Source organism: Protopterus annectens, chromosome 7.part0, assembly GCF_019279795.1.
Source record: "Protopterus annectens isolate FY-2018-M chromosome 7.part0, PAN1.0, whole genome shotgun sequence".
Lineage (NCBI taxonomy): Eukaryota > Metazoa > Chordata > Ceratodontiformes > Protopteridae > Protopterus > Protopterus annectens.
Genome location: NC_056739.1, coordinates 27827180 through 27846645, shown reverse-complemented (window position 1 = coordinate 27846645; position 19466 = coordinate 27827180). Strand labels below are relative to the sequence as shown.

Genomic DNA, 19466 nt, shown 5'->3' with positions numbered 1-19466 from the left:
TAGAATTTATAATTTTATGGGTAGTTTTAATTGTGAGACTAAATCAGTTGTTTATGTCGCTAATTGTTTAAAATGTTCAGCCTTTTACATTGGCAAGACCGAGCGTAAGCTAAAGCAATGCATTTATGAGCATATTTATGCCATTTCTAAGAATGATTCTACAAACGCTCAAGCATGTCATATTTTAGAGAATCCAGATCATAATTTTAAGTTTACAGTCTTAAAACATGTTAATGATGATTTTAGAGCAGGACCTTGGCAAATCCTTTTGGAAAAAGAAGAACTTTTTTGGCAGATAAGAACTGCTGCACATTTTTTCCCTGGACTTAATGAGTATATATCTATTCTTTGTGTTTTAAAACATTTGGCATTGAAAAGGTAATATTTATTTATTCCTTTTCAAAGTTCGGATTTTTTTATATATATTTTTTAAGTTTGAAATAAGAGAAGTTGGTCACAAAGTATGTATTTAGTGTACTACGCTTAAGTTAAATATTTATGTATGCTTAAGTAAGGGCTGGTTTTCAGTTTTTAGTTTTTAATTTTTAGTGTATAGTTTTTAGTGTTGACTTTTATTTAAAAGTGTTGTGTTATTTTAAATTTGTATACGTGATTAAGTGGATCACATGATGTTTGTAAAAGTTTATATAAAGAGCTGTTTTTAAAGATGGTTTTTGTCTGAAGAAGGAAAGATACTAATCTTTCCGAAAGCGCTAATTAAATGGGTTTTGGTTAATGCGGTTTCATTTTTGCTCCCAGTGCTTCGCTTTTGTTTTTTCAGTTGTTTGCTTTTTTGGTTAATATTTTTATATGTATGTTGCTGCGACTTTAATGAAATTGGCATGAAATATGATGACTATAATGAATTGTATCACTTCCTTGTGTCATAAAAATTATGAGTTTATTTCTATAGTTTTAGCATCGAGAAAGGGAAGCGTCCGGATAGCTTTTTTCTGCTATCTTTGTTATTAAACTTGGTGGCATTTGGGGTCCGGTTCTTGTTGTTTGATTCTTAAGAATTATAACCACACTACTCATTAATCATGAAAAATGTTAACAGTGAAAGTTATCAGAGTTTTCTAGTAGTAAGCATTATGTACTACTCAAACCCATATTTTGTTATATTTCTCCCAGAACACACTTTGATTCACATTTTGTCATATTTTTCCCAGAGTACACTGAGTCATATTTTGTCATATTTCTCCCAGAGTGCACTTTGATTATCATCCAGATTAGTTTATGTCTGCTCCTAAATGAAATTCTACAAAATTATATTTGAATTTATGTTGTATATGAAGAATGTCCCCCTGCAACATAATGATTGTGATCACATTTTTCTTGTAGGTATGAGGTGTGAAAAACCGTCATCAATACCAGATGGAGAATATGAACTGGAAGAAACTGTTAATTCACAGACTGTTGCAATCTACAGATGTACCAAAGGTTTTCTTATTGGAGAAGGCAAGCTTCAATGTACTAATACAGGCATTTGGAAAGGAAATTTACCTTCCTGCAGAGGTATGTTTACTGTTTCTTCTAAAAAACATAATATGCTTCACAAAAAATGCTTTTGTTCAGAAGCTGTTGTAGTTGGCATATTAAATGCAGAGAGTATCATGCACATGGATGCAGCTGCAGGTTAGTCACTTATTGTCCCACAGCTGTAGCAGTAACACTGATGGCTTATCATAACGGTGTAGCTGTGTCACTCGTGTGTTAACGTATTTGTGGTAGTGATACAAGTGGCTTGTTAACTATATAGTTCCACTGGAAGGTTAGCATGCATTGGCAGCATTGTTACTGAGGACTGCCTCTCATCACCAAGCTTCGATTATGAGAATGTAATGACTAGTGCAAGACACAACAGAAGAATCACTACTGAAGTGCACTAAGTATAGGATGGTCGATATATGCTTATCACACACTTGCACCACTTCCACTGGAGGGTTGTACCACAGATATAGCAGTGCCACTGATAACTAATCACTCAGCTACAGAAAGTTCCATAGTGGAATGCCCCATAGCTCTGACATTGTCATAAACAGCGTATGAAGGTTTCATTGTTAGGGCTACAGCTGACCACAAGACAACATTAACACTACTGCCTTATAATAAACCACCTATCACAAAGCTGTCATTGCAATTGCAGTTAATGCGGTAATTCTATGACAGCTGTTGTACTACTGAACTGTAGCTGTGTGACAAGTCACCGCAGCTGATCTGTCACATAGTGAAGGACTGAAAATGTCCACTTACCACACAGCTGCAACACCGTCACTGGTCAGTTGACACAAGCGTAGTATTATAAGGGGCAGATTTTTTCCATGCATCCATAGGAGTGTTACTGCTGGCTTCTCACAATTAAAGCAAAATTAATGGTCATTATTCATTCATTTGTCAGCCCTAACAGCTAACATACAATATACATAGCAGCACTGTTTTTATTTCTTTTTACATGTCTCATCAATGCCTCTGTTGACCTAACATATACAAAGAATATTTTTAACCTATCCAAGAACAACACTGAAGAATTTATATGTAGCAAGTGGGAGGAGCTGGAAGAAAGATTAGTGCCCACCTATGAGATCATCTTTCCATACTGGTCCCTGAAGGAATTCCTACTTTAAATCCCCAACAAGGAAAAATAACAAGTAAACCAGGACAGAAATGATGATGCTAAAATGTTTTACTTGACACATGACTACAGTCTAAACTGGGAGTTTTCACACTGGAGAATGCTGAATGTTTCAAAAGAAAAGTTTGTCCTGTCCAGGAGGAAGAATTATAACAAATAAGAACATCCTGCCACACCCCTACCATTTTACTCAAAAGATAATATTATAAGTGATTTTCATCTTCTGTGGTTAAAATCACTTCTTGACTGAGTTCCTAATCATAGTAATCAAGAGAGTACCCCGTCTTCACCACACATCATCTAAGAACAGAATGTCCATTTTCCGCTATTTCTTATGAAAATGCTATGCTTTCGAAGGCATATGGTATATTTCTGACACGTGGAAACACATGAAAGCTTGATTTGTTATTCATTTTCCACAAATGGGTAATTCCTGTGATCAAAATGATTATTGTGCAATGTCCCTCATCAATAATTACTTAAAAAGATAAAGGTGTTTTGGGGAAAAAAACTAAAGTTTTATCATATACATGTTTCCTGGACTACTGTGGATTCAGGCCTGGGCCTGGGCGAAGCAGCATTATAGTAGTCTGATCGATGTGCATTGGACGCAATACTGAAGAATACAAATGCCGAAGTAGCTATGGATGCTGACCTCAGTGATGTGGCTAAAACATTTCACTTTGTGAGTCATGAGTATCTCCAGGTAACTATTTATAAATCCTAGGCTCGTTAATGCAAAAGTCCCAAAACTGCGAAAATGTGGACTTACATATACAAAGTCCAAGATCATTGAGTCTTAGAACACGCCTTTCTCTTCAAGATATATGTGCATGCTCCAAAACTGCTATAAGTAGGGGGTGTGGGGAGCGCACCCCTCCCCCCAACATTTATGAGTGCAGGTTGGCTTGTCCTCTTCAGAAAAAAAATCAGCTTTAAAAAGTAAAAAAAAAAAGCTATTTTCAATATTCACTGCTTTGCTCTGTTTTCACAGCTTTATTCCTGTATTTCTGGGACACGATTCTGAGTCATATCTCTCAGATAACCTTAAGGCCATGAACTTCAATGAAGAACACACCCCAAAACTTGCTTCAGTGTGTTCTGCAGAGCAATCATTGAAAGTACAGGTCAACAGTACCTGTCCATCAGCTGAATTCATTTGCACTAGTCCAATCAGAAAAGCTCTCGTGGCTTTAGTCTGTCTCTCCCTTATTCTGATTTTTAACATCGACTCTGATGCATGGGTACATTTTTCTCCCCATTTATGACCTTAAACCTTTATCATTGTCTCTTCAATAATGATAAAAGTCTACTTGATGTACCTGTCAGATGTGTGTGAATGGTTGAGATTTACCACTTTTAAATTCAGCTCTGATCAAAAGCTGAGAAAGTCCATGGTTTTAATCACGTTAGGTTATGATTTGAAACTCCGCTCACATGTAAACTCAGTATGGATTTAGTCTATTCCAAGATAATATGTCACCTGAATTCCTGCTGCAATGTCACCGGAGTGTTCAGAAACAAGGGAAGCTACTGTAATTGGAAATTGTACTTGCACAATCTGATCATTGACTTTCATCAATATCAGTGCCATAGTATTACATTTAAGGGCACTATATTCACTACAAAGCAAAAATGATGGACTTAATTTCTTTGTCCCTACATGTGAACAAAAGTGTTGCTATAAGTAAATGTCCCAGTAGTTCCTTTTCCTGCCTACCTCTGCCTTATTTGTACACAAAATAGGACAGCTAAAATCTACCATAAGAATGTAAGGCTAGTTTTATTAAGATTCTCGCAGATCAATAGCCTAGTAAGTACCTATGAGCCTAAGTGCTCAATATCAGAGCTAGATGATTACAACCTAAAGTAATAAACATCTTTTATACCTCCTGCTGGATAAGCTCAAGATGTCAATTTTGCCCCACTAGGCCATATAGTCCATATACAGGAAATTATATAGCCTACAGAATTTGCCTTTCAACTTGAGAATCTAAGACTAAAATAGAGTTGGAGAAAAATACTAACTGTACTCCCTGAAGCATGTGCCTCCTTTTCTGCAGAGTTAGGGATGACTTCAGACTAGTTCTGATGATGTGAAGGTCTAAGTTGCATCATCTCTGACCTACGGCATGCCCACACCAACTACGTATTAAGAGCGGTAATAAGCACGCCCCTCAGGTTGATGCTTTTTATTTTAATTCTGTCTTTACATTTAATACTTCTGCTTCCTGTACTGATAAATAACTTGTTTGCTTGTGCATGCTTTGTGATTTTGAGACTATTAAATTCAAATTACTGAAGAAAAAAGTCTTTGGGTAAATCTGTTTGCTGGGCCACCTGATTTAAATAGTGATGATGAGAACTTAGCAAGCCTCAAAAGCCTGAAGACAAATGGGGTCTGACTGTACGAAGCAGAACTTTGCAGCTGATTTTCCTATGCATTAACTAATGAATTAATAATTTGTAAATGAGAACACTCAGGGAATAGATCATTTTTGAATAATTGGTTTTCGTATTTACCTTGTAGCTCTGATAAATGCCTTGCCATGTGGACTGAATATGAAGCAGTATAGAAATGCACGGCTATGTGGGTGTTTAGTGAGAGTGCATGTTTGAAGGCTATAAGGAAGAACAAATTATGGAAATGTTACAGGAATGAACTGAACAGGAGGAGTCTGAGTGATGCAAGAATGAAAAAAAAATGTGTGGTATGTTGGAGAACTGCAGCATTTATCCATGAGAATTGTAGCATTTTAAAGGCAGAACACAAAATGAGTACTCTTTCTTTGAAGAGCTTTTCAGCAGCTCAGCTTTGTTATCTATTTAAGTCCCTCCCTGACCCTTCTCCCAACCCTGCACTGCTTCAAGCTGTTCTCCAACAAAGCTTCAGCACTTGCCAATCTCTGAATCCCCAGCTGCTCCTTGCCAGGTACCCCAGATATGGCCCTTCATTGGATGGGCACTCTGACTCTGTGGGAAGTTGACCTAAACAGCTCTTATTGATAAGCCTGGGGAGTGAGAGAGCCAGTGAGTAATGATGGGAATGAAACCTGGGAGCAGGCATTCATGACTGATGAAACCTGTGATCAGGTATCAGTGACTGATGAAACCTGGGAGCAGGCATCCGTGACTGATGAAACCTAGGAGCAGGCATCTGTGAGTGATAAAACCTGGGAGCAGGCATTCATGACTGATGAAACCTGTGATCAGGTATCAGTGACTGATGAAACCTGGGAGCAGGTATCCGTGGCTGATGAAACCTGGGAGCAGGCATCCATGGCTGATGAAACCTGGGAGCAGGCATCCGTGACTGATGAAACCTGGGAGCAGGTATCCGTGAGTGATGAAACCTAGGAGCAGGCATCTGTGAGTGATGAAAGCTGGGAGCAGGCATCTGTGAGTGATGAAAGCTGGGAGCAGGCATCTGTGAGTGATGAAAGCTGGGAGCAGGCATCTGTGAGTGATGAAACCTGGGAGCAGGCATCTGTGACTGATGAAACCTGGGAGCAGGCATCTGTGACTGATGAAACCTGGGAGCAGGCATCTGTGACTGATGAAACCTGGGAGCAGGCATCTGTGACTGATGAAACCTGGGAGCAGGCATCTGTGACTGATGAAACCTGGGAGCAGGCATCCGTGACTGATGAAACCTAGGAGCAGGTATCCGTGATTGATGAAACCTGGGAGCAGGCATCCACATCTGTTCAATTACTGTGGAGGCAGCAAGTGCAATTATGTCAGGACAATGTCACTTCCCCTGTGTTAAAGCTGATATGTGTTGAGAGGCTCACTGTCACCTGAGGTCACCTAACTATTAGGTTTTCATTCACCCTGCCCAGAGATAGGAGAACTAGCCTTGAGCCACTTCTTCCTAGTCACCCAGCCAGCCCTATCAGCAACACAAGTCTGTTCCTCAACTTGGGTTGCCATCCGTGCAGAAAAATACCCCATCTCTGCTCCACTGAGCTGGTTAGACCTATTACATTTTGCCACTTTTCACCCTGATCATCTGTAGTTTGGAACAACATACCCTTTGGCACTTTATAACTAAATGATATTTAAATACATTCTATAGCTTTGCATTGTAAAGTGCATAAAGGTAGCAGGTTCTGAGTATATCATTTTTTTCATTATTTTTTTTCTTCCTTTTTTTTAGATATAATATGTGGAGGGCCCCCTTTAGTTCCACATGGGGCATATGAACTTAAATTCAAAACAAGTGAGGGAGATGCAGAATCTGAAATAGTTGCCACATACACGTGCGACAAGGGCCATATTGTTGGACACGACACTCTGGTTTGTACCAGCTCAGGAACATGGAGTGAACCTAAACCTTCTTGCAAAGGTAAATAATGATTTTCCATAAACTTGCAAGTAGAGAATGATTTATGAAGTATCTGGTGAACTAGCCCTCTTCCTGGACCAATGGCAATCTAAACCCATTGAAGACTAGGATCACCACCATGCTAGTCCATCAGGTATAACAGGACACGGTGATGTACGTAGGATTGCATTGTGGAGTCACAGGAATGAGAATGGAATAGCATCTTGAGCAACCATGTGATCAGCATGGTTTAGAGTCTTCACAGGAGAGGCAGTTCTACAGTTCACATTTTATTTAAGATTTGTTTCACAATTATACAAGTGTGCAATATTATTTCTTGTAATTATATTGTTTTGAAAGTGCAACATTTTAGAGTTTTGAGTTCATATTGTTTTAACTGGCCTTATATCTTATATACAGGTACAAGTGTGTGTGACTTCTGTGAAGGTTGGGTGCTGTGCTGGCAACTTGGCACAGTAAAAACTCCACTGCCAATCAATCTGCATACCAAAGATCTGCTGTGGCAACCCCTAGTGGGAGAAGCCGAAAGACAGTTTTGTGCATTATAGACATACAAACACATGTATCTGAGCAATGGACCTCAATAGTAGAGGTGTGATAATAGCACTTATTCAGAGAGTGGAGGTACCTTTGTTCATTATTACTCTGTCCACATCAAGAATTTTACACTCAACTAAAAATACCCTTAATTGGAGGTAGTTAAGCTACTCCATATCCTGTGCTTATGCACATACATGCACACACTTCCCACCTAACCTCCCACCCCCCAAAAAATCCAAATCCACACTTGAATGAATGAAAATGAAAACTCTGGACAATCACCCCCCCCCCCACCCCATGAAATCTAATACATAGAAAAAAATGTCAGTGTCAGTTTAAACAAGAAAAACTAAAAATATTGAACTTTATCAGCCATTCACTTCAAAGTAAAGATAAGAAAACTTCATAATTAGCTTACCAAAAAGAGAGACACAACTCCCCCTAAATACCAACATTGAGCAGTTAAAAATCACCCCTTTAGAAACTAAGTTTGTCAAAAAAATGTACTAAAACAAACTAAAATGTAGACTGCAACTGGCCAATCTGCTCACAAACATTAACACTTTCTATATCTTCTCCTCTTAGCATGCATGTCCCTCACATGTCTCATGAAGGCTACTGCATAGACCATGCTTGATAGAGTGAGTCATATATCCATGGTCAATATGCTGCATGCTATTCACCCCTTCTTCTCTAGTAGGGGCTGACACTGAAGGGGGACAGCATGTCCCCCTCCCCATAAGATGAGTGTGTCAGTCTTAGCTGCCTGGGTCATTCGGTCATAGTCAGAGGTTGATATTGAAGGCCCATACCTACACTTTTAGGGGGAAGCATGAACTGTGTTCCAAACCTCATTTTTATCCATGCACTGTTGTTTTGGGAGAGAGTTAGAATGCAGTTCAAAAGCCATATCACCAAGTTACACCATTGTTGACAGTTGCATATTTTGTTGCAATATATACAATTTTAAAAATCAAGTTTATATTCTATAAGTTAACTACAAAACCCTTACAAACACATTTCTGCATATAAACAGCATATTGCACACAATTATCTCCTAATATATTTAATTTTAAGTATATAAAAGAGAGTATTTGCTTATTTTATTTTGCATCTGAATCAGTGCTGAAAATGGCAGCAGGTCACATACCAGTACCAATCATATCGCAGTATAATGTATTAGATATGATCCTGCCTGAACAGATAACCCCATTCCTAGACCAGACTCTCCACATTCCTTAACTAGTTCATCCACTTTCGGTGTAAATATGGTACTTAAGAGCACATCTCTCACACACTGCCTATCAAACTCCATTTGATCCTTAACAGAAGGGACACAACAGAATTTTAACACTGACAATGTATCCCCATTATAAGATAAAACTTGAGGAGGGCATGATGACAGAAGGTGGGTGAGGAAATGAAAGAATTGCTACAAGATTTACTTTTAAAGTACATGCGTTATGCTGAAGGCCTCACCACAGGTCATTCTTTCTATGGAACATCTCTTGCAGCAGATGTGTGTGACAGGACACAGTTTAAGTCATGTGGCATCCTCACATCTTTCACAGGACCTGGTAAACTGACAGTGAATGCAGTTCCACATGAATGATATTACTGAGGCTTGAGGAGAACTCAGAATGCTGTTCATATTACTGCTTTCTGTTTGCAAGACCCTCTCAACTATGGAAAATCAGTTGGGAAGTACAACTTAGGATTTAAAATTGGTTAGATCATTTTGGCTTTGGAAGGGAATGCTAAAGGTCTAGCTCTTGTTGATTTTTTTTACAGAGTTCATAAGCCAAGACATTCTAAGTTCTCAGTCAAGTTCTAGATGGATTGCTGTTGAGGACGCTTGTCTGCAAGCTATATATCCATGGGGTATGAACTGCTCAAGTATCACCTGTGGGCCTTGTTCCACAATTTCAAAAGTTCTTAGAGGAAGGAAATATCTGCTTCTCTTGTATTTTCAAACACCAAAGGGCTGTAGTACATAGACATTTCAAAGACCTATAGATTTTTTTTGGCCACTTCTACCTCTAACAAGTTAGTGTGTAAATTCACTGTTATAGAAAACCATGCTCTATATTTACTCAGTAAATGTATATGCATTTTTAAGTCCTCTAAACAGTAATCAAACATAATATGAATTGTCAGGTGTGGACTGTGATAATAGAAAACAGCTTACAGGTGATGAACTTCAGCCAGCTTTTCAAGATTTTCTCACAAGCAGCAGACCATGCCAACTGCATAAAGAAATAATAGGGACTTGGTACCCCTGTCACCTTATACCCCAGTGCAGCACAGGATAGGCCATGGTCTGAAGAATCAGCTAGTAATGTGGGCCTTGTGAATTTGAGAACAGCTGTCGTTCAAGGCATGAGCTCTGAAAAAAGAAAGACTATGACCCAGATCTAGTTTATCTAAGTCCCAATATAACCAGAAGAAAAGTAAGGAGTATTTTCTGTGGTTTAACAGTTGTCCGGTAATAACAGATTTGGATTTATTTTCACACTTTTTTGCATCTAACCACTGTTAACTGTCTGAGCATTACTTTTACTGGAACTGTTAATGGTCTTATTAGTTCCAAACGTTATTACTTCTTCTCTTAACTAACTGCATGGTAGCATACGCTACCCTTTTCATACCCTCGACTCACTACTGTGTAATGATATGGTGAGGGCTGAGAGACGTTATACACAAAGAAATGGTTACATAATTGGTAGCATACGCCATCCTTCTCATACCCTCGACACACTACTTACTGTGTGCTGAAATGGTGAGGGCTGAGAGACGTTATACACAAAGAAATGGTTAAGTAATCAGTAGCATACGTCACCCTTCTCATACCCTCGACTCACTACTGAGTAATGAAATGGTGAGGGCTGAGAGATGTTATATACAAAGAAATGGCTATGTAATCAAAACTTTAAGAAATATTAATATGTACTTCAGTGTGGTTGTAAAAAAGGAATCTAAAGTACTTCAGTCCATTCTAAATCAGCCCAAAGAACAGTTACTCAGTTTAAAATTGTGATATTTTTTTTAAATCAAGAAAAGCTAATTTAGTCTAAGATATGTATGCATGATTCTTAGAAAAATATCTGTAAATGTTGCTCAGTATAGTATCTGAGAAAATAGTAGCTAGTGTAAAAACGTTAGGGCATTTCTTTGCTCTGATTCCACACTGGATGAGTTTTTGGGTTAGCTTTCCTTAATCTGGTTTAATCGATGGAAAAAAGCTCAGTGATTTGCTGACCCATGAAGTAGTTAAAGGCAAACTTAACATTTCAGCACATTCATTACAAAAATGAATTAAATTTAACATGCTTTAACATGTAACATTTTCTAATAAAATAAAAATTAAAACTAAACTAACAGAGCACTCAACTTATCTGCAAGGTACTTCATTCATCAACAACATTACTCAAGTGCATGAGACATTTCATCATGAAAAAGCTTAGGTGAAAAATGTATGAAGTCAACGAATCATATTTTTTTTTCTAACAGAGCCAGTTAAGCCAACATTTGTAATAAATGTTTGATTGGATTCCTGTTAGCATAGGTTTTGTTTTCATACTTCAAGAAATTTTGAAAAGGAAAGTGCAATTGATTTCTCAATTCTTACTGTTTTATGTGCTACAGCTAAAAGACACCAAAGGCATGATACTAGATCAGTGTTAGCAGATGAGACTAAAGGAGCAGTGAGTGACAGTAAAAGCAGAGTTAATTAAAATTTATTCAACCTTAACACTTAGGCACATAACTGAAATTTAATCCAAAAGTGTGATCATTAAGGATATGCCAACAATCAGTTTTAATCATTAAATTAAAATCTCCAACATTTCACATTATCCTTATTTTTCTAGTTCTGTAAGGAGTAAGAATGTATCAATTTACAAGTAAAACAATTTCCAAAATAAATGTGTATTCTTTTTGAATAAAAGAAAGAAAGAGCAAACAAATCTTCCTCAGTCCTTCATCAGTGTTTTCAAAATAGTTAATACTCCCTATCATTAAATACACATTTCAAAAAGTTCATTTGAATGTCTAATTCGATATTTTAGGATGATAGGATGGCTGTGTCAGATGATCATTTTGAAATGTGTATGTAATGATAGGGAGGACTGTTTTGTCTGAAAGCTTTGTTCAACATTAAACTACTTGCGTTTGTGGAAGATTGGTTTGCTATTTCTTTCGTTTTTGGGCTTTTACCATTCTACACTTCACCAACGTGCTTGCCTTGGACTTGTTCTTTTTCTTTTTGAATAAACCCAATATAAATGCCTTATTTGCTTCAGTAAGATTTAAATACTTAGTTTTATGCAAATAATTCCAACCAGAGTTGGAAACAACTGGAAAATCTCACTCAGACTTTGCCACAAAATGTTGTGAGAGAAAGGTTAGTTTGATTTTGCTTTCTTTTATTATGTATTGCTTTGTCACCTTCTTCTGTTTTGTACATTGTGGTTTATTTTCTTTACACTGTGTTATAATTAGATATTTAAATTAGGAAAGGGACCGCAGCTGTGTCTCTTATGAGTCACACAGAAATTACATTTTCCCCCACCCTTCCACCCTGGTGCTTTTCTGTTTTTAAACTGAACTATCCTTCTAGTTACCTGCCTCTTATGTTAATTTGGTCACATATTACCATCACTCTCCTGTTTTCTTGGCTATTGTAAGTAAGCACACAATTATTTTGTGAAATCACTTCCCTTCAGCTATTTAAATTTATTGGCAATCCCACTGTATTCCATAGAACCAGAATACAAAGTGCCCACCCCCTTCCAATCTATCTTGCTATTTTAAAATTAGTGGCTCCCTATTTAAATAGCTAAAGCTTATGTTACTCTCTCTTTCATAGCAAATGCTTACTGCATACTGCACCTCTTAGGATGTTAACCCATTTCTTTCCATCTTACAGTTAAAATCTGCCACATCTTCTCCAAGACCACTAATTACTGAAGAGACCACATTCTGCGTCTCTGTAGTTACTTTGATGTTAGTGCTTTGGTTCTGTTCCTGGTGAGAGAAGGTGCATATGGACATTATTTCCTGGAGACTGCTGATCACCAGAAAGCTTAATAACTGCTTCATAGATGCCACCTTGGATTTTGTGTTTATATTTAGCTCCTAGTAAGAGAAGGAGCAGAGTGCATTGATTCCTGACTGTTTATTATTGGGCAGTGAGTGCCTGTGTTGAATCTTCGTGATTGGTCTGGTTGCTATTCAAGGCATCTACCAGGAAAAGGCTACAACAACCTACATACCCTTGCATTATCTGGAACAAGACTGTTGATCACCAAACAGCCTGCGGCCTGCTTCTCATCTTGGGACTGGTGCTACTGCTTTGCTTCTGGAGAGAGAAGCAAATTAACATTGTTTCCCAGCAGCATGAAGCTGTAGTGAGACCAGCACTAAAGTAATAGCCAAACAGCAGCCATTCCGGCAAATCCCCTCTTCTCATCATTCTTGACAAGCTAATTTTTTCAGCAAGTACTGCTTGATTTGCTGCTGTCTAGCAACTTCAGAATATCTCCCTAAATACATAATCATAAGCATTAGGGCCTACTTATCAGTTTCACTTCAGGTGTTTGGCAGTGCTCTGTATAGACGCAGACACATTGAATTGACATTTTTCTTTTAAAAGCAACCTTGAAATTTCACCAATACCTAGTTGCACACAGGACAACTAGCCTGCACAGTGACAAGCACTGCTCCCAGAGTTGCAAACCAGATTCTCCTGACATTACTTTATATTCTCACTCCAACTGTTTAATCAATAAAAAAGGGCCTATTGCCACAGATATGAACTTTCCCATCTTCGTTGCCAACTTGGTGGGCAGTGTAGAAATTGCATCATGTTTACTGACAACCAGTTAATTCTCAAACAAACTGATATGGTATGTGAGAGATGTATTTACACAATGTTAAGGGAGGCAAAACGCTTCTAATGTCAGTCAGGTTGTCAGTAGCACTCAGGCTGCACCAATCACACAAATTTCAAAGCAGACACACAGACCCGCATATGCTGAGGCACTTAAATGTTCATAGGTTCATAGGTTCATACTAGGCTATCTGCCCTAGGGCATTTATAAGCCTAGCCAGAGTATGTTTGGCTTTCGCCACCCATTTTAAATTAATTTTGCTATGCCCTTTTTCGAGGTTAGTATACTGTGCCTCTGTCTAACAGTGACACATAAGTGATACCCGGGGTAAACCTATGATCTCCCATCCACTCATCAAGATTCCTCTTGAAGAGAGTCAATGCGGGACTCTGCCTAACCTGGACTGGGATTTTATTCCAGAGTGAAGGGAGCCTCTGGGTTATGAATATGTCCCTCCAGCATGTCCTATTTATTTCAGTGCTGAGGTTCAAGTCTCTCGAGTGTGTAGCTCGATGGGATTTGGATTTTTTGAGGTGCAGCATGTTCCTTAATTCCGGGTTGGATATGGCATTATACGTCAGGCACAGGTCACCTCTGAGCAGGCGGTATGCCACTGAGTAGAGCTGGAGCTTCTTTAACCAGGCAGCATATGGCATCTGTTTGAGCCCTTTGATCCTCTTGGTAAGGTACTTTTGGGGTCTTTCCATTTGCTGCAGGTGTTTGGTAAGGTACATCCCAATAGGGGAATTGTACTTAATTATGGGCCTGATGAGGGATGAGTAAAGAGGTACGATGACCTCCCCTAATCTAGATGTGAATCCCTTCATGATTAGGTGGGCTATATAAAATGTTTTTCTAACCACTTTGGCCACGTGGTTGTCAAATGAGAGATTGCTATCAACTTGGGTCCCCAGGTCCCTAATTACTTCTTCTGTACTTAGTGGATTACCACCTATGTGGTCATTTGTGGGCACTTTGTTTTTGCCAAAGGGGATGACTATACACGTTTTGGCGTTTAGCTTGAGACCATGGCTCTGGCACCAGTTGTCTGTTTCTATGAGGCCCTTTGGGAGGATGCTTGTGTCGGCTGGAGAGTCGATTATGGTGCCCAGTTTGCAGTCATCTGCGAACTTGGTCAGCCACAGTCCTTCTGTGTTGGCCTGTACCTCCGAGAAATATATACCGAACAAGAGAGGTCCCAGGACTGAGACCTGTGGGACGCCACTTGTAACTGGTTTGGAGTCTGACATGGCTCCAAAAATTCTAACCATTTGGGTTCTGTCCTTGAGCCAGTTTGCAACCCATCTAGTGACATAGGGGTTTATATTTAAGCTGGTGAGCTTATCTATAATGCCCGAGTGGGGTACTGTATCGAAGGCTTTTGCGAGGTCCAGGTAGGCTGTGTGGACCACCTTCCCCTTGTCAATGGCCTTGGTGACTGTTTCAAAGAAGTCGACCAGGTTTAAGAGGCAGGATCTGCACTTAACAAAGCCGAATTGGGTAGGATCCAGTGTCTGTAGGTCCCCAATAGCTTTATTTATGAGGTCCATGATGATCCTTTCCATAGCTTTGCAGACCAAGCTAGTCAGGCTTATGGGGCGATAGTTTCCAGGGTCCGTTGAGGCACCACCTTTGTGGAGAGGGACCACTGTTGCTGTACGCCACTCTTTGGGTACATATCCTGTAGTAAGGCTGAGATTGAACAGTATTGGGTTTAGCTCTTCTTGGAATTCATGTAGGCTGCAGCCCAGGACACCGTCTGGTCCCACTGATGCTGTGTTTTTTGCTTTGGAGAGGGTGGCACTTACCTGAGCATCTGAGATGTCAGGGGGGCAGCACTCTGCTGGGATAGATATTTGCCCTTTTGGTGGGGGCTTTGCGCTGAACCTGTCAGCTAGGATGTTGGCAATGTCTGTGGGTTCGGTGTATTTTTTGTCATTTTGGACTAATTCTGAGCATATCTGGGAATTCCCACCCAGGTTCCTAACATAACTAAAGAAAGCCTTGTGATTATCCTTAGTGTCCTATGCAATTTTTCTCTCGAAGCTGGCCTTAGACGATTTTATGAGTGCCCTTAGTTTTTTGCTAATACTGATCAGAGATGCCTTCCCTTTTTGGGATTTTGCTCTATCATGTAGTAGCTTCCTCCTTCTATTGTACAGTTTGTTTATGGCTGGGGTCCACCAGACAGGAGGTCTGCCTTTGTAGGATTGGGTCTTGGTTTTATTTGGGATTGCATGATCCATGCATTCCTGAAGGTGTTCATAGAATGCTTTTATAAAGGATTCTGTGGTCTGGGCCATATTTTCCACAGACCCGGGGGATTTGAAGGATTCCACCTCGGTTTTGAGGAGTGTGAAATTTGCTTTAGAGAAGTTTTTCACTGTGGTTTTCTGGGCAGGGGGTGGGGTCGGGATGTGAATATCCAGTGAGATCAGTTTATGGTCTGATCTTACCAGTGAGGGATACACTTCTGGTCTGGAGCATAGAGTCCCCATGTTGGTGATGATCAGGTCCAGTATGTTTTCCCCTCTTGTGGGAGTGGTAACAAGTTGTTCCATAGCATTTGAGTTTATGAATTCTAGGAACCTCTGGGCTAGGGTGTTGGAGCTAGAGTAATGCTCCCAGTCTATGTTTGGGTAGTTGAAGTCGCCCAATATAATGGTGTTTGGAGACACCTTCATATTTTCCAGTGTTCTCAGGAAGGCCGAGTGGGGTTCCTGGGTTTGGGAGGGTGGTCTGTAGTAGGCTATAAACTGGAAGGCAGTTTTACCCACTTAGTTGCACATGGATAGTCTCTGATGCTTCGTACTTTGCCACCAACCTGGAGGTGTGGGTATCTTTGATGAATATCGATACTCCCTCTCCTTTTGTGGTTCGGTCCAAGTTTTGGGGCCGAAAAGCATGGTATGAGGTATAACCTGGTAGTGCTGGGGTGCTCTCTGGAGCCCTGATCCAGGTTTCTGTTACTGCACAATATTGATGTTCTCCATGCTAAGGAGAGTTTCGAGTGTGTGCATCTTGAGGTTTAGACTTCTGGCATTGAGTAGCATTACTCTTAGTTTCTTATCCCTTGTGATACCTACGGAGGTGGGTTTGTCTTTTGAGCATTTCCTAAAAAAGGCACTATGGGGGTAGCAAGAGCCTTTGTCAATATCCGAAAGCCCAGGGGTGACAGGTGCAAGCCGTCCCTAGTGAAGCACCGTGGCTTGTCGAGCATATCATCCCAGGCTGACAGGCATCGGATTCCCTTTGAATGACACCAGTACTTAAGCCAATTGTTGAAATTGATCATCTTGTCTTCATATTGTGGCATCATTCTTGGTGAGGGTAAGATGCTACTCAAGGTCAGGGTCATACCGGCCTGGGCTACATGCTCAGAGAGCTCTTCTATGTCTCTTTTCATGTAGTCCAGGGAGGTACGTCTCAGGTCATTCACACCAGCATGGACAATGACTGAGGCATATTTCTACTTGTCTTGGAGTGACCTGAGTGCTTGTCTTATGTGGCGGATCCTAGCGCCTGACAGGCTGCTCACCATGACCTTCTCCTTGTTCAGCCTGGTGAGCGGGACGTCAGTGTGCCTGACTATAAAGTCACCTATTTCAAGTGTATCAGGTGTGTTGTTTAGCCTTAAGGGCTGTGACTGTTCGGCACACTGGCTTTGTGAGATATGTGTTGCACGTGTTTTATTTTGGGGTAGCAGTTGCTTGGGTGTCTGCTTTGGAGGTCTCTGCTGCTTAGGCAGATCTTTATTTAGAGCCTCCAAGTATGTTTTTGTGTGATTATGTGTTTGGTTTGCTGTTGTGGTAGGTCTATGTGAGACTGGAATTGTAGTGAGTGTGGTTTCCTTCTCCTCCTGACTGGTTATATTAGTACTGAGTTGAGAGAGCTTAGCCTCCAGTTTGGCTATATGGTTGCATCTCTCACATGTGTTGGAATTTATTGGGAGGAGGAGAGGGTTGTCTGTGTACATGAGGCAGTTGTAACATTGCCTCAAGATTCCCAGATTCACCAGCTGGACCACAGAGGAGATTGACAACTGACCTTGGGACATGCTAGAATAATATTGGGAATTCCTTTATAATTGAAAACAAGGGCCAATGGGGAGTGAGGGTGTAGTGCTTTTAATTTTTAGTGCTGACTTATATAATTGCTTTAGTGAGCAAGTGCCAGGTAACTTAAGTGCAATGTGTTACAGGTAACTTAAATGCAAAAACGACAAACAGTAACTTTCTTTCAAGTGAAACAAGGAAATAAGTACAGTAAGCAATGCAGATATCACTAGGGATCCACAGAAGCGCTGAGAAGCCATGTTTTAGGTGGAATTAGTGTTTCAGGGAAATAACAAGCAAACAAACAACAAGCATACAAACAAAGCTAGATTCAGCAGGCCTGGATCTAGTCTATGCTACAGCAAACAAGGTGTACCAATTTCAGTAAGAAGCAGTTCAGATATGCATGCACTATAAGCCTTTAACCAGAAATTCCCAGCTCAGAAGGGCAGAGTCCATCATCTCCTCCCACAAGAGTGCAGACCACAAACCCTCTTAATGTAAAATATCTGGCCTGAAAGCCCAAGTGCTTAAACCAGAATTAATACAATTTAGAATAACAGACACTGAGCCCTCAATCAGCAGTTCCTCACTTAGAAGGATGTAAGCTACCTGTTCTGCCACTACAGTGCAGACCACAAATCCTCTTAATGTAAAACAACTGGTCTGAAACCCAAGTGTTTAAACTAAAAGGCTTAGAATGAGTTACACCAAGTAGTAATAAATACAATTGAGTACTTTTAAGATGACGCAAAAGCAAAATAAAGTAGGAAGAAACACAAGTACAGTAAAAGCAGATGATTTTTTTTTTTTTTCTTTCAGAAAAGTAGCAAAAGCAGTAGTAAATACAATTCTCATGCAGTGCAAGCTGGCACACTTGAATATGTAGCAATATTAGTCCACACACAGTTTGAAAAAATGTAATTAAATTAAAAAGGACTAAAAACAAGTGCAGAAAGGGTTTACTAGGTAGAATGCGGTAAAGAGATGAGCCTGGAGGAGTGTCTTAGATCAAATCTACAGTGGGGCGGGCACTGCAAAAGCCAGTTTCAACACAGATGTGAGGAATGTGCAAATTATAAAGCCAAAAAATATATACTGTTCTCTATATATTTGCAGAGCAGTAAGACAACAGATATCTAAGCAAACAATTTAGCTCTATAATACAGAATAGTACAGAAAAATATACTCAGCTCTATATATTTGCAGATAGTTCTGTAAGGCTGTCTCTCAAACTAAGGTTCCAGTTCGAATGCAGATTGTTAATTAACCTTAACCTTCCTAAACCACAAAGATTTCCTAGATGAAGTTGTTGTTTGTCTTTCAGCTTTTCTTGGATAGGGGTCGCCACAGCGGAACTCCGGTCCGCTAATGATTGGCAGTTGTTTTTTATGGTGTCGAGTTGCCAGCCTAATGTCCAACCTTCAATGAAGGAACGCCCATTCAACGCATGTCTTTCGAATGCCCACTCGACCATGGGGAGGACATGCAGACTTCACACAGAAGGCCCAAGCTGAGAATCGAACAGGAGAACCTCTTGCTGTGAGGCAACAACGCTACAGCTGCACCACCGTAGCAGATCTCCTAGATGAAGTACACATAACAAATACTCTCAGCAGCCCTGAATCCACTCTTTCAAAACACCACCCACATCAACATATACTGCCACATCTCATGGAGCCTCTACTTCTAAGGCCATAAGGCAAATCACCACACAATCCAACATTCTGGTCAATGGAGACTCCCTTGCAACACACTGTTGTCCCTCTCACCAGGGTGAGTTATGAGGAAAGTCACAATCAGCTGCTTATCAGGGACCAGGATCTTCCAAATTACACACACACTCAGGTCATTGGACTACAAGTGCAAGCATGACTCAGTCACAGTCAATGTGGGTGTAAATGACCAGAGACATACATCCCCTGACTTTATGAAGAGAGACATCATGGAGCTCTTGGAATGAATGTCCCAGGCTGGTATCAGCCTAGCACTGAGCA

General features: G+C 40.0%; 1 protein-coding gene across 1 annotated transcript in view; it reads left to right on the top strand.

Annotated features, from left to right (window-relative positions):
- LOC122805775 overlaps positions 1-19466 on the top strand; it is an 889800-nt gene that overhangs the window by 476698 nt on the left and 393636 nt on the right. The window contains exons 12-13 of the mRNA XM_044076042.1: positions 1345-1518; positions 6795-6983. Coding sequence (XP_043931977.1) covers positions 1345-1518; positions 6795-6983 — 363 coding nt within the window. The remainder of the gene's footprint in view (positions 1-1344; positions 1519-6794; positions 6984-19466) is intronic.